This window comes from Centropristis striata, chromosome 20 (assembly GCF_030273125.1).
Source record: "Centropristis striata isolate RG_2023a ecotype Rhode Island chromosome 20, C.striata_1.0, whole genome shotgun sequence".
In the NCBI taxonomy this organism is placed as follows: domain Eukaryota; kingdom Metazoa; phylum Chordata; class Actinopteri; order Perciformes; family Serranidae; genus Centropristis; species Centropristis striata.
In genome coordinates, this window is record NC_081536.1 from 9,582,715 (window position 1) to 9,599,473 (window position 16,759).

The 16,759-nt window shown below is 36.9% G+C and overlaps 1 protein-coding gene across 9 annotated transcripts in view; it reads right to left on the reverse strand.

Moving 5' to 3' along the window:
- Positions 1–11,358: 11,358 nt before the first annotated feature.
- LOC131993618 (neurexin-1a-like) overlaps positions 11,359–16,759 on the reverse strand; it is a 265,891-nt gene continuing 260,490 nt past the window's right edge. For all 9 annotated transcript variants that reach the window (XM_059359604.1, XM_059359603.1, XM_059359602.1 and 6 more), the window contains one exon: positions 11,359–13,377. In XM_059359604.1, coding sequence (XP_059215587.1) covers positions 13,073–13,377 — 305 coding nt within the window. In that variant the 3' untranslated portion in view covers positions 11,359–13,072. The remainder of the gene's footprint in view (positions 13,378–16,759) is intronic.

Sequence of the window (16,759 nt, forward strand, 5' to 3'; positions counted from 1 at the left end):
AACTGTGGGATCCTGAAACTCAGTATATTTAACAATACATTACATATTCAGTGCAATTTGTCACTAAGTCATATATCCAAAGTCAGTTTCAGGCTTACTTCATTTCATTCTAAGCTAAGCATTTGACACAATGATGCTCGTGTTGTAGTAGAATGTGGATCATTCAGAAAGCTATGCAGTACTAAGTGTCTTAGCTTGCTAACATACAGCTAACATTAGCTTGCTAACAGGCAACTCATATGATATGCTAGCTTTAGCTAGAAACATTTTGTGTGTTTCAGTCCGTGTTTGTGTATTGCAACCAAGCGGCAAACCTCTGGGTCTGAGCAGTGAGGCAAAACAGTAAGTGCCTTAAGTTGCATTCTACCGAAAATTCCAACAGGGAGTGCTGATGAAGGTTGCAAAAGCATTTGGGTCCGTTCATTTCAATACAAAATGTGAAAACTTCTCACTTGATTTATTACCTCAGAATTCTTTTTTTAGGACAATGCTATGGTCTCAACTGCTGGAAAAAAATCTTCTTCAAGTGTAACAGCTTAACAGTGTAAATAATGGCCCCATTTAGAAGAAAATAGCAGATAAAGAATAGTATGATTTGTGGTGTGGCTACCTTTGATTGACAGGTCACTAAAAAGGCGAGCCGTCATCAAAACAGAAGTAAAGCAATGCATATCCACGGCACTGTCTATAAAGTTGTTTTTTTAAGGACATTTACCTGTTTCGTCTCATAACTTTGACCCTTTCACACTGTATTTTCACTGAATGACAGTTTATTTGAACATTTTGTTCACTAAAAATGTCTTGTTCAGCGTTTGTTTGGACTAACAGACACTCCAAGGAGTCGTTCTTCATTTATCTTAGGTAAGGAACGTACATTTTGTTTTTGTTTTTTGCTAGCCAAAATGAACATCCCATTTAATTCCACAGTTAATGGTAACATGAATTGGCAGCGACTTCGCTCAGTCTGGTTGCCGGTGTAGAGAGGCGTGTAGTCAGTGTCGTCAGATCCCTCTCGCATCTCTACAGTCCAATTATGGTCTGTTCCCCATTTCCGAAAACAAGATGTTGACACATGATGGCGACGAGTGTAGCGCTGAACTCGATGATTCCAACGGGCCACAAACCAATGGGTGACGTCACGGTGTCTACATCCATTATTTTATACAGTCTATGATTGCAACACTGATAGTTTTCCCCTCCACTGGATGTGGTCTTCAAAGTGTGATGCGTGGCGCTCTGTCTCCTTCACATGATAATGTAATTCCTCCATTTAGCCACTAGAAAGATTGACTTCAAAGCCTGGCACTCACGACAGACATTTTGACTTGGAAAAGCAGAGGTGTAAATAACAACACTAACAATGCCTTTATTCAATTAAGTGTCCCTGTCAGCTATGTGTAAGCCCTGGAACTGGCTCACCTAATTGAATGCAGCCATTGTTATTGCACCTGTGCTTTTCCTGCTTTGACAAGACAAAATGTCTTCCATGAAAAGAGTCTTTTGACACTTTTACCTACCGATATCTATCAACACACCTGCTTCCACTTCACTCATCTGATTTGCCATTCCCGCACCTCTCCTCATGCTCGATATAGAAGTAATTGGATGGATTTTGGATCTGATTTGTCAATCCCGACAATTGTGCCAGTGTTCTCCCACTGATTATCTGCCCAGATGATTCTGTAGTGTGAGGGTTTAGAAATGTCATTTTAATATTACCAATTGGATCGGAGCCTTCCCGATTTCGACCTATCGCGCAAGCTTGTAGCATTAGCTCACCATAGCTCCATTTGAGCCTGAAATAAAACTTTATTTCCAGCTCGCCCTGCAAAATGTTAAAGCCATGCTTATTCCATCTTCTCAGCCATTCCTTCATCTACAGTGAGTTTTGTTTCTTTCCTTTTTAGTGCAAAACATAGAACACACAAGGTCATGTTTTTTTTAATCTGAAGTTCCATTTGACCATGCAAGCTATGTGAATTCTATTCATCTCCTTTCCTGGAATCACAATTCTGAAACTGTTTCTATAAAAGGAAAGTGTGTGGTCCTGTGTCTTGACCGAATGTCTTGTGTGTGTGTGTGTGTGTGTGTGTGTGTGTGTGTGTGTGTTCTCAAAAGATAAAAATCAGTAGTTATTTTTTAAAATGAGTTTTTATTTGTTAATTCTCTAGTGTGCACTGGACCTCACATGCCTGCACTTCATTAGATCCTGCACTATATCTGTCAAGTTTCTTTGTTCCTTTCCTGTTTGTGAAGTTTTAATGAGGTTATTTGTCCACCTGTTTCCTTCCCATCTACCTGTTACCTGCCTGCCAGACCTGCCGACATTTGCTCTGTTGTTGCCTGTAAGCTTTCCTAAATAAAGCATTGAACTGCACCGGTGTGCCTGTTCTCATCTGCGTTTTGGTTCCTGCACTGCTGCCTCTCTCATAACTGTAACAGAAATTCTCAATGTAAACAAAACTTATAACTTATAATATTAACGCCCATGGCTACCTTTAATTTGAAACTTTTCCTAAACTTTTAGGGGAAAATCTCTCAGTCTGAGAGTGTTCCACAAATGCAAAGGCCCTCAAAATGTTATTTGAGATTCCTCCCTGCTGTGAGATGCTCCCTCCAACTTCCCAATGGCAGAACATACAGTAAGCATGATCTGCTTGGCCTTGAAACACTCTGAGGTTCAGATTCTAGTTGTATTGTCTTGGAGACAGACCGTATACAAGGAGATGATAATATTCATTGCAGAGTTTTGCCAGTTTGTTGTGAAACAATAAATTGAATCTGTTGACAATATTTACAGGTGGTTAAAACAAAGAGTGGCACACAGGGAGAGCATAATATTACTTCTCCCCTGCTGTCAGATATTTTATTCACTTCAAGCGAACAGCTGTTAATTCCATTATTTTCTGTCATATTTCAGCTGCACTACTCTGGCTTAAGAAGAAAAAAAATCACTTGTGATTTTCTGACTGATAATAGTTTTCTATTTGTAACATAACTCTTCTTGGATGATGTTTACTGTTGTAATAAATCAAGTGACAAGTAGGGTACTCTTCCTATTGACTTTCATACAAATGTACTTATTTTTGCAACCAGTGGAGTCGCCCCCAGCTGGTCATTAGATAGAATGCAGGTTTAAGGCTCTTATGCATTGGCTCCACTGTCTGGGCTTAGAGGTTGCTGCTTGTCCCTAAAGCAGAAGAATGACTGGATGCTCCGGATCCCCACTGGAATCAGAGAAATATTCTGAATTCACTTAACATACACAGTTACTTGTCACCTAACAGAGCATGGCTAAGGAGAGACAAACAACAAACACTTTATCGTCACGGGCCAGTAACACTGAAAGGGCAGAGTAAACCTAGAGGTGGAAGGACAACAGTGTGATGCTGCCAGACATCAAGCAAAGTGGGAAACAAACTGCTCTGATCGGTAACCTACCCTGACAGAGAGAGAATTTGTGTCCAAGAAGTTAAATGTGCCCGTGGCAAACCTTAAAAGAATCCACTCTCTGTAACAATAACATCACAGGCAGAGGAAGAAGGTCTCAGCAGCCTTTTCTAGCACAGAATCACCCTAACACAGCAGACAAGGACTCTGACATTGATCACATATTGCCGGTGGATAAAGGAAAATGCACTCTTGTCCTTAACAAAGCAGTCTGTACTGTAACTCTGAAGTGGATGACTTCTGAGTGATTCACATGAAACAGTAAATGCAGAGTAAAATAGATCACAGGCTGTTTCAACAACTGAAGTAGGACAGTGACATCTAAGATGAAGAAATGATGTGCTATATCATGTACTGGGTACCATCACATATAATGTATTGTCATGTAAACTGCTGAGGAAGTAGACCATTAAATAAAGGTTACCACAGCAAAACATAAGGATATAGCTCAGCCCAGATCATGTTTTTGCCCGGCTCGACCTTGCCTGAACAGCACCTGCTTTAAGTACAAGGCTGGTTTCAAAAGACAGAAGCTGCACTGTGGGTTCACTGGAGTCTCCCAGTGTTCACTGCATAACACTGCCTCATGAAGGAAGGAGGGATGACAGCTGTGAACTACCTCTCGGGAGCAGCAGCCTTTGGTTAAGATGCTGTATGTGGAGGTCAAGATAAAAATCCCGGAAACACAAATGTTTCCAACAGTGGATCATCTTCAGCATTCTTTTGCTTATATACACTGTATGGGAGATTCTTTGAGATATGTCCCTTTTGGGGAAAAAACAAAAATAAAACATTTTAGCCTGGAACAAGAATTAAATCCTAAAATGTGATGAAGCTAATAGTATCTATGCCTCGATATTTAGCCGAGAAAATATGGCTTTTATACGGTGGCCCTGAGAGCTCACATCGCTGCAACTCAAGAAAACACATACACAAGTCACGAGCAAATTGAGAAAACATCTTCATCAATTTGACAACACAAGTGCAGCATTTAGAAAACGCGCTGCAAAGACCACAACACAATAAGAAAAAGCACTGTAAATAGACCACAACACATATAACGTGAAAATATCATTATCTTGAAACATTGTGATAATATCACATGTGTATCCAGACATGTGCATCACTTTTAAGTGTCCTCTGGAAACACTTCTGTTGTGTTGTGGTCTTTGCAGCATGTTTTCCAAATTTTGAAACACTATTATTACATTTTTCCTAATTGTTTGCTATCATTTATTAACACAATAGAGGTGAAATATTGAGCCTGACAGTCTCAATCAGACAATAGTAACAATGAAATGCAGATAAGATAATATTTAAGAGGAGACTAAAGACTAAGCTCTTTACTGAACACCTTTGCGCTGTCCTCATGCACTACCTAAAAGCACTTATGTCCAAATGGACTTAAACTTAACCCATGGCACTTACTCGTGTTGTTGTTGTTGTTTTTACTTTATTTTTGCTTGTATTATATTAACTCTCAATGGAAGCCCATTTCTGCCAGTTATAGAAATAAAAATGAAAACTTGGCTTTGTTAAGACTTTTTTTGCCAATATTAAGTCGACATTATAAGATCCAAAGTCATGACTTTGGATCTCATAATTATAACTTTTTTATCTAATAATTATGACTTTTTATCTCAGAATTTTGACTTTTTTATCTCATAATTATGACTACATCTCATAATTTTGCCTTTCTATCTCATAATTTCACCTTTTTATTTTATAATTTCGACCTTTTTAATCTCATAATTATGACTTTGGCCAAAAAAATCTCAGTTTTAATTTTTTATTTTTATAATTGGCAAAAGTGGGCTTCCATAACTCTCAAATGTACGTTACTTTAATAAAAACCGCCTGCTTAATGAGAATATAGAATTGTAGAATAGGAGAAGATACTGACACTGCAAAAAAAGTTTTTAAAAAATGCAAGAAACCTTGCTCTTTTAGTTTATAGTTTTTTTTTAATTTTTTTTTAATTTTGTGGTTTTCTTTAATTAAAATTATTTGAAGTAAAAATTCACAGAATGCATTCAGCCAACTGGAACAACCGTCCCTGTCCAGTTGGGGAGGTGAAGGTGTGATGGTGCTACCACTTACCGGCTCCTTTGAATGGCAGTCCTTACATCTTCTCTCAAGAGATCTCACAACAATTCACACTTCAAATCACCTGAAATCTGAAGACTCTCACATGATTCTGCCGTGTGACCTGAACAACTCATGTATGACCTCAGTTCACACCTCAGTGCTGTGATTGAGGTTAAAGTGTCTCCTGTACAGTCAGCGAAACCCATGAAGCCATAAATGTCCATTTAGTTTTTAATCATTTTTGGCTACAATACAAGCCAGTTCCATAACAACCAGGACTTAATCTCATTATGGCCTGTGATCAAATCCAAAATTCTGACCATTTCATGTTTAAAAGCGTGATAGCCAGTCCACAAAGATTTTACAAAAATGACTTTCTTTTAAATGTGCTGATTGTTGCTTAGTTTTATTTATTAATTTTATCTCCTGATTTCACTATGTTTGATGGGATATGTGTAATTAGGTTTATAATGATGTTTGAGGATTATTAGGCTGAAATATGTTGATGTCCCTCTTGTGCTCATTGTGCCTAACAAGCTATCCTATTATGTAATAATTGAATCATAAGGCTTTGACCACCATCATCAAACTAGACATTTATGTATGAATTGTGTATTTAGAATACTGGTAATCCAGTGTATCTTTACTTTACAGATGTTTTCCTCCTGTTATTCATAATGTGTTTATTCTTCCCTACTTCAGGCAGCCTCATCTAACCTGCAGCATGTCCCGTATTGCCCTATATTGTATCAGTACTCTCTAATATTTCCCAACCTATATCATAAACTTTGCCTGATTGTGATGAAACATTTTTTCCATGCTGACATCTGACAGAAAAGTAATTAGGTAACACTTTACAATAACCAACTAAGTGATGTTTATAGATGTTTTATAGACCAATTATTAACCATTTACAAAGTGCTATATACAAATTTAATCTTTAAATGTTTTCAACCAATTTCTTAAAGGTATATGGATCATTTAAAAATCATTAACATACTTAATATGGTGTTAAAAATGTTATGAGTGCAACTAAAACTATTAATAAACTATTAATTATAATTTATTGGTTTGTTAATGGTATAAACTTACATTAATATACCATCTATTTGCCATTTATAAATGATGAAGTTAGTTAAACATTAATAAATGATCTATTTACCATTCTAAATGGCCTATATACGGTTTATAAATGATGATTAAACATTAATAAACTATTTTAAGCATTTTTAGGCATAAAAAATATTTGACCATTTTTGAGGGGGTCATTTTTGGACATCCCATAAAATTGTTTTTTTTTTCTCTGCTATTTTTGAACAGACCATACTGCTACATCTATCAACAGAGTATTGTATAATTATAGTAATTGGGCCATTTCTAGCATTTATAGGCATTTTAAAATTTCACATGATCAATTTAATAATCTAAAGCATTTTTAAGCATTTTTCAACAAACTTTAACTTACCTGATTTTGACAATTTTGATATATATCTATAAATATCTACACTATAAATAAAGAAATTGAAACTCATGGGCCCTGGCCAAACCTCTTTCTTTCAACAAGTCATGCACAAGGAAAAACAATTATGTATATAATATTATCAGACTCAGAAAAAGGATCAGCAGAATCTTTCTTCCTCACTTGCCTCTCAAGGCTACCATAAACTTGGCAAGCACTCCTCATGCAAAAGATGTTGCTATGGTAATATTTTCCTTTAAAAACATGCAAGAACTGTCAGAACTTGCATACCTACAAGAAAAAATCATATTACCGTGAAAGTCAGCAGCGAAAGATTGGTGCTGTGCCCTCGTATTTATACATTTCATGGGTCATTGTAATGTGTAAGGCTCTGTATCAACTGACAAAACTATTCCGAGTTTATTTCAATGAGGCCACTGCAGTGACACAGCAATTCAGACAACTCTGCCAACAAAACGTAAACATGTTTAACCTGGCTCCTCCTTTGTGGTAATGCACTGCAAAGTCATCTGGCATCAAACTGCGTTAGCCAATTTGTGTGCATTTTTTTTGAACAATACATGTTCACTCTGTAATTTTCACCATGGAAGATGAAATAATTGTCCCCATGATGTCTACTGGAGTAGTAAATGTAAGTGATCTCTTATGGATATATTAGATAAAGGCCTGAAAAACTTATTTTCTCATTCATCTTGAGAGATGTTGTTTTTTGTCACTACCCTTGTCACTGGTTTGAAAATGGTGATGTCACGTTATTTGTGCACCAATCAAAAATTTGAATCACATCTGTTAATTAAATCTCATCAAACCACATCAAGAGACTCATTATACACATAAGCTGATTTTCTGACTGTTCCACTTTTAATAAATAATACATAAGGGTGTGATTGAGAATGTAAAAAAAAAAAAAAGTATGTTAGTATGTCATTTTCTCACCTATGCTATAGACCATTGTAGCTTCTTGCTGTGATTTTTTGTGTTTTTACACGCTGCTATTTTAGTCTGAAAGCAGCTCAATGTGTGATATTGTTTTAGCGAGCACCTATCCTGCTGAGGTGTCCTTGAGCAAGCCTCAGCCAGCTGAAATGTGGAATTTCCATATGGAGATCAGTAACATCTCACACATTACACATTATCACGTTAGAAAGCTGCTTGAGCAGCTGATGAAGAGCTGTGACAGTCCTGTGGACTCTCTTGGGGAACCATCTGTTTGCTGCAAGGCTTTTAATCCAGCTCATAGTCTGTCACACCTTTTGTGCTTTTATTCCTGTTCACCTCCACTATCTGGAAATCAAAGACTTGATACATGAAGTAAGGAGTCAAGCTTGAAGTTGAACTATAAATCCAACAAGTACTACCTGTGTAGAGATTTACAGTATTCGTGTCAAGTGATGCTTCAGTGTCAAGTACTGTGTCTGATCCTGGTCAGACTATTTTTGGGCTTTTAGGTGGAATTCCACTGTGAGAGTTTGTGCCTTCGATTTAAAGTCAAGTAATAAGATAGCGCTCAGAGTTAATGTAAAGATAGACGAGCACAGCGACGTCTCATCTGATGAAGTGCACACAGTTTATCTAGAGATTAAAATATGTCTGGATAGGTGGCTTCGATTTTATTACAGCAGTGTTTGAAATACTGTATGTTGAATAGCAATGAAAAAAAGTGCTTACAAAAGCACAAAACACGTCTTAAGACTTAAAAAAAAAAAAAAAAAACAGTCAAAAGTTGTTGCTATGTCTGTCCAGAATCTTTAGGAACTTCCTCTGTAGTCACAATCAAGTAAAAACCTTCTTGTGTGAATGTGACGCTTCATCTGGATTTATGACTTTGTTCAGCATTTAGTATAAATCATATAGTGCATGAATGGCTGAAAATGGTTAAAAGTTAGAGGCAAACTTATATATATATATATATATATATAAAAAATGAACTACTTAAAAAATGGCAGTACTAAAACTACTTAAAGGGGAAATACTTAAAGCATTAATTAATACTGTAATATTTCAAAAAGGTCATATATCCAAAAATGCCCCCCCTCCAAAAAAAAACAAAAAACAACAACAACAAAAAAACAAAAACCCAGCCATAGTATGTTGATGCATAGTTATTTGTGTACTTTGTCCCAAAAAAATGCCATAATAACATTGAAAACTCATCAGCCAGTTCTATTTGTCCCAGTTTACCTGTCTCCTATCTGAATTCTCTGAGTTTGAATCAACATTAGTTCATAAAAGAGATAAGGGAATTATTGTAGGCGACTTCAATACTCAAATGGACTTTGATAATGATAACATCAGTACTGCTTTCATCTCCATTAGAATTCATAAACAAACTCACTATTTTAACCATACCCTAGATCTTCTTCTGACACATGGGATTGAAATTGAATATTTAATAGTTTTTATCACAGAATCCTGTTTCATCAGACAGTATTTAATAACTTTTGATGACTTATTACTGGACTACACGGTAATAGGCAAGAGTTTCTGATAGTGCTTAGCTAAATTCAATGACGTGATTCCATCTGTGTTTGATTCATTGCCATGTTCTATGTTACCCTACGTTAACTTAAATTGATAATCTTGTTGATAGTGCTGCAGGCTCACTGTGAATAACACTCAACTCTATTACACCCTAAAAAGACAATTATAAAACATAGGAAGTCAGTTCCATGGTATCCAATAACTGAAATACATTTTGCAAAAGCTTGAAAGAAAATGTCATTCCACCCATCTGGAAGAATCTCATTCAGCCTGGCAAGTCATAAAACATATAGGAAAGCCCTCTGTAATGCCAGTGTCGCCTATTACTCAACATTAATAGAAGACATCAGAACAACCTCAGGTTTCTCTTCAACACTGTAGCCAGGCTGATGGAGAGTCAAAATAATGATTTTATGAGCTTCCTATATGAAAAAATTCTGACTTTTCGAGATAAAATTCACCACCTCCTGCCCTCAACTGGCACAGATGATTTATATTTAAACCCAGGAACCTTAGAAACAGCTTTAAAACCTGATTTTTGAACGGCTTCTCTCCAATCGACCTTCACCAACTAACCTCAAGGATTTCTTCATCTAAGCCGTCAGCCTGTCTCTTAGAACTCTTCCCAACAAGAATGCTTAAAGTAGTCTTGCCCTTAATTAGTACTTCTTTCTTAGATACAATCAACCTGTCGTTATTAACAGGATTTATATCACAGTCCTTTAAAAATAGTTATAATTAAAATTCTTCTTAAAAAGGTCACTCAGAAACCTGGTGTTTTAGCAAATTACATCCCAATATCTAACCACCCCGTTCTCTCTAAGATCCTTGAGAAAGCGGTCGCCATCAGTTATGTGATTTTCTACATAACAATAGTTTATACAAGGATTTTCAGTCAGGATTTAGGCTTAGAATTATAGCAAAGAAACATCATTGGTAAAACTTTGATGCAATTTTGATTGCTTCAGACAAAGGACTCGTCTCTGTACCCTGAGTACTGCATTTGATACCATTGCCTATCACATCCTATTACAAAGACTGGAATATTTAATTGGTATTAAAGAAACCACAGTAAGGTGGTTTGAATCCTTTTTTATCAGATTGATCCCAGTTTGTTCATGTAAACAATGAAGCCTCCATGCACACTAATGTCAGTCATTATAGTCTTTTGATCTGTCTGTTAGAGCATCATATAGCCAGAAATTACAGAAAAACACCCCCTAAAAAAAGTCATACTATAAATGAGTCAATTAAAGTCTGTAGATACATGTAGTAGTATAGTTTTTCGATTTTTGTCAAAAATGGTCAAATTCTAAAATGCCTAAAAATGCTTCAAATGGGTCAATTATACTCTGTTGATACATGTGGTAGTATAGTTTGTACAAAAATAGAAGAAAAAAAAACCTGTGAAAATTGTAGAGTATGTAAAGCATGTATAGTATGTTTGTAGGGTTAGTATTCAGGTAAATATGTGTGTGTCAGTATGCATGTTATATGCTCCTATTAATTTACATTATAAAAGTCATAAAAATCTGAACATATTAAAAATGATAAAAGGGATAAATACCAAAGGTCATAGCACACATGCCTTTAACGAGATACAGGTTTTGTTGTATGAATGGTTTCTCCATTAAAGTATTCAGGAATAGCAGCACTGTACGGAAGAAGTAAAAATAATGATAGTGAAGAATTGGATAACAACATATGTCTTATAACAATAAGACAAAATTATGTGACTGCATTTATAAATTGGTGAAGTACTCTTTTAAATGATGTACAGTAAGAGGTGTGTGCTTTATGATGAAAAAATGTCATCTGCATGTTTCTCTAAATACATTTGTCAATAAACTGGTTTAAGATCACTTAGGTAGTATTTTATTCATTTGATTTTTCAAAACTAGTTTTTATAATTAATTTTTTTACGTGGAGTACAAGAAGAGTTACAGTTAAACATAAAACACCCAAGAAGAAATGAAAGAGGAGCAAACAAAGAGAATTTATAATCATCATTTATAGTTCATGGTCATTTTTCCTCATACTCATTCCAAGTACAGGTCTCCGGAAAGCAGAATTGACTGACAGAATGACAGAACAAACACAGAACAGTTGAAATGGAGACTTATTGAGCTATTCTCCTCTGGTTTTGCATCAGCCCAAGCACACGTTTGACAATCTTATAATACCACTTGGAAACACACACAGCAAGTTAATTTATTTTAATCATTGTCATCATCCATCATCATCATCATCATCATCACTCATATTCTTGGTCTCCACTCTCACTCATGTAAGTCAGGATTGAGGAGGAAGGCAGTGATTCTACCGGTATCCTTAAAAGAGAGCCACACAAGTTGTCATGCCACGCCTCGCCGATATCAACGCCTTGTGCAGTTTTTGGGAACGGTTAGGCTACTACTGGTCCAGGATCATCTATCTCAGGTTGGCATTTGTATAAAAACTATATAGGAACACATGTAAAAACAGGGGAGAATCGAAATCATTATTCAACTGAAAAAAATGCAGATGTCTTCATAAAATCTTCTATGTCTAGCAACACTTAATAACACTTATGTCTTCTTTTTGTCCTTTTTTTTTGTTTTATTCCAAAATGGTTGAGGAGCAGTTATAGTTTGCATCATCTATACAACAGGCTATAAAACACCACTTTGTCACAGTCCAGAAAGCACATATAGATGTGGTTGTACTGTATATAAACATATGTACTGTAATAAGATTATTTTGCGTGCATGGCTCCCGAATGATCACCTCAGAGACATCCCCATGATTCTGAGGAAACTCTTTCCTTTGAGTTCACACGATGTGAAAACGAAAGGCCTCCAGATGTCTTACTGGCACAACGGACATATTCTTCTTTCAAAACATAGTCTTTCAAGAGAAACTGCCATCCTTTCTCATATTTGCACTGCGGCAGCTCAGTCAGCCAGGTATTAGTCTTTGCCGGCCGTCTCTGTCTCTTCAGTGAGTACTTTGGATTCCTCGGACATCAGGGATTTTTTTTCTCTCCGGCTTCACTGTCACCTGATTTTTTTTCTCTTCATCCACAGTAAATGTTTGGCGTATGTATGTATGTATGTATTTTATTTATGCATTGTGTCATTTTCTCTTGAAAAAGTCTCAACAACACAAACACAGGCAATGTATATGAAAACAGTAAGTTTGTGATGTTGTTTCTCCCTTTGCAAAGTGCATCAGCTCCTCTGTTTACCACAAACAGGGGAGTTAGATCACGTTATCCCGGCTGAGGAAACAAGTCACAGATGGGTTAATGTTGTTTGGTTGTCATGTTAGATATGTATTCAGTTCTTTTCCAACTGGAGCCATTTTCCCATCAGTCCATTTCCGGACAGTAAATCTTTTAAACTGCCTCGAGTGCTTGAGTCTAAAGAAAGTTATTTTTTAAATTTTTCATATTTACTTTTCAGAGCATTGTCTTATAGGAAAAATGACTAAATAATGTTCATCTTTGTTATTATACTGTACACATGTTGACGTCCTGATTTGTCTTTTCCATAAATGTTTACATTGGTCTTGCAAAGACCAAAGCATTGACAATCACACGTAGTACTCCTTGTCCTTGTTCTTCTTACTCTTGCTTGAGGTTTTTGCGGTGTTCACTGGTTTCTCCTTCACCACAGTGCCGTTGGACTGCGCCGAGTTGCTGATGTAGTTGCGACTCTCGTCTACGTGGTACGAACCTTCGTCTCTGTTCCGGTATTTGTACATGGCGTAAAGCAGGATGAGAATACACAGCGCCGCCGCTGCTACGATGCCGACCACCATCCCCGTCGTGCTGCTGGACTCCCGGAAGACCTCAGACGGGCCTGGGTAACCCTTCGGTGCGGTGCCGGTGGGATTGGCTGGGAGAGAGACAGAGATATGATTACCACAAATGTCCCACGCCCACTATCTTTTACATTTCATCATAATTGGTGCATTTATGGATGTGCAGATCGATATTAATGTTGAATGACTGGACAGACATCATGCCTCAAGGCTGCTGAAACTAAAAGTAGATGTTGGCTGATGAGATTGCCTTCCCTGCCTAATAGAAGAGCATGCAGTTACACAGTGAAGCGACAACAGACAACATCATTGGTAAGCATTAGAGGATCCCAGTCAGATTCTCTCGTTCTAACTTAAATAAATACAAAAGTAGAATGTGAATCTTTTAACAATCCCATCGGTATGTAAGATAAAACTGACAAAAATCACCCTCACTGGTTAAATGAAACACAAATACTCCCATATGGTCTTATAAAGACTATATTTTACAGTCTGTGACAGTCACAAAACCCCAAATTACTTAAGACATTATATTTAAATGCCACCCAGACAATCCTGCAGTGCCCTGAAGAAATTAAAGTATCCCTTAGAACTTTGTAGGAGTTGTAATTTTTGCAGACTTTGCCTTATGCCATTTTACCTGTCAGTGTTTTTATTCCTGCATAGCAATATTCTGAAGATATTCCCTGAACTGTAATTGCTCATATACTAGCGAGCGAAGCAGGTTAGGTGCTGTAGGACACAGAGACTTTCTAGATTCAGAAGCTGACAAGAAGACGAATGTGTTAATGAATCATATAGACGCACAGTTAAGCTCACAGCTCATTACATGTTTTACCGCACAGTCATGAATGAGTGGAGCACATTTCCAACATTCACTATATATTCAAGCAGCACGACTGTATCAGATAGTCTCTGAAAATAAATCTTTCAGAGAGAAACAATTCTTCAATTGACTCAGCAGATTTTGCCAAAGGCTGTCCCCACTTCTGTTCTGAAATGGTGCCATTCAATGGAGCATATTCTGAAAACGCGTCAGCCCCCTGATATTATTCAGTCCTCCTGGCACGTCTCTCTGTGTGTTTTTGTAGCAGTCATCATTTCTGCTTAAGCCCTCTTTGTTGCGTTTGTGAAATCCAAACACTCGACACTAACATTTGGAAATGAAAGCACTCTGGTTCCGCTGGATTGGGGCAAAAAATATTTGAGGGATTTACAGCTGGGTTCAGATCATAGCTCTGTTGACTTGAAGATGTTACGCTTCGATTTGCATTTACACCCAACAAACCAACAATAACAGCTGGCACATAAAAAGCTGTGTTGCCCTGTAGGTCTGAATTATTTCCCCTGTGTTGACTGGACAGTTATGTTAAAGGTATTCAGCAAGCTTTGCAGTGTTGCACTTTGCTGCTGCTCCTTGTCCTTGGCCACAGAGTGCTGAAACACTCGAATGGAGTGCAGCTCTGAATATAGTGTATCCTGCACTCGAAAGCAATATCTGGACCTCTCTCTTACTGCCTGAAAATGACCTTAAGTATGGTCTAGTAAGTGTTGAGAATACATTTTTAATGTTTATCCATCCCATAGGTATTTTCTTAAGGCTTTGTTATGATATATAATACAAACACTAGAAATTTTGATTTGATGCTGAAATGCTGGTAGAAGTAGAAGAACAGTAGTCCATTGGTAGACGACCATTTTGAAGCCAAGTGACTTGAGTTGGTTTTTGGCTGCTCTCGTGGCTCAGTTGGTGATCAGAAGGTTGTTGGTTCGATCCCTGACCATGGCAGCCTACATGTTGAAGTATCCTTGGTTAAGATACTGAACCCTAAATGGCTCCCGATGCTGCATTCATGTATGAATGAATTCCCAATGGTGGCAGGTGGCACCAGTGTGCCCTCGGCCACACAATGTGTGTGTGAACGGGTGAATGAGCGTAGTCTATAGTGTAAAGCGATTTGGTTTAAGTGCAGTCCGTTTACCATCTTGGTCTTTTGGACTCAGCAGTGAAAATTTGGAGGGAGGAACAAAGGAAATTATGTTAACTTAGCAAGATGCAAAAAATGAAAAACCAATTACTTGAACTTTCTTTTAGCAAGTGAATGCTGAAGAAAAAGTTTGAGGTGACCAAATTGTAACAATTCTTCATGAATAGGAAACAGCAGCCGTGTTTCCATCAACAAACTTCTATTCGCCTTTTGAAGATTTGCATGAGAATAGCTTGATGGAAACACCAAAACCCATACATTTTTGCGCTTGCTTAAGGTGATTTTTGTCTTTTTTCGAAAATAGTTGATACGCTAAATGGGAGATGGAAATGCTTTTTGCGAATGAGTTCTGACGCAGCAAACATTTAACTCAGATATCTGGTGAGCTATTTCCGCTCTTCCAATCAAGACGAGCTGACATGAAAGAACAATAAAGTTCTTATAAGCAACCTCTTTTTCCCCCTTTTTCTCTTTTGCTCAATCTCTTCTTCTTCTAACGTTTACTGACAGATTAGCCTACAGTAACATATTACACTGCCATCTTCTGACCAATGTACGTTTATGCAGCTTTGTTTATTCGCTCCAAACCAGTTGATGGAAACGTCCCTAACTCGTATTTTCTTTCATGCGACATTTCAAAATTTTGCTTCAACGTTCGATTAGACTTAAATAGAAACACGGCTACTGTGATCAAAGTTCTAAAACCAAAACACCAGCAACACCCAAACTGGAAAACACCTGGCAGGAACTGTTCAATCACAAGATAGCCAATCTCTGAAGCATATCCACATTATTATCTATTTTACTCTAATTTGGACCATCATTTACAAAATGAACATCATGCTGTATAGAAGAAGACTTGAAATTAATTTTTCTTAAGTTGCTGCTTGGTACATACTAAGAGTGTCTTCTGAACCCAGAGAAATGCCACTTGTGTTTGTTTAGCACCTGGGTGATAAGGGCACAAGGCTTGTCAGCTTTCAGTTACATACAGGTTTCATACTGGGTAAAAATTTAACTAATTTAGTTTTTATAGTTTTATAAGCTTTTTAATTATATGCATAAGATGAAACAATTGCTATATTAACTTAATGCAAGCAATTATGTTCTTTTTAATAAGCAGTTAACAGTCCTTGATTAGGTTTGGTCTGCTATAATATTAACAATATAAGTCCTTGTGGTAAAATATTATTGGATAATTATAAGGCTACAGTGATATAATGTTAATAGAGCCACTACCATAGTATTTTCTATGATATTAAAGCATTTGTGACCCATCTATTATTACCATCATTCAGCTGGGGATTCTATACCACCCAGCAGTACAGTAGTGCCAATTTAATGAACACTCATTATATATTGAAACGTAGGGTTAAAAGATGGGTATATGAACTCATGATCAAAACCTAATGGCATATACAGTATGGAGATAGTTACTACAATTTTCATCGGGATATTCATGAATATT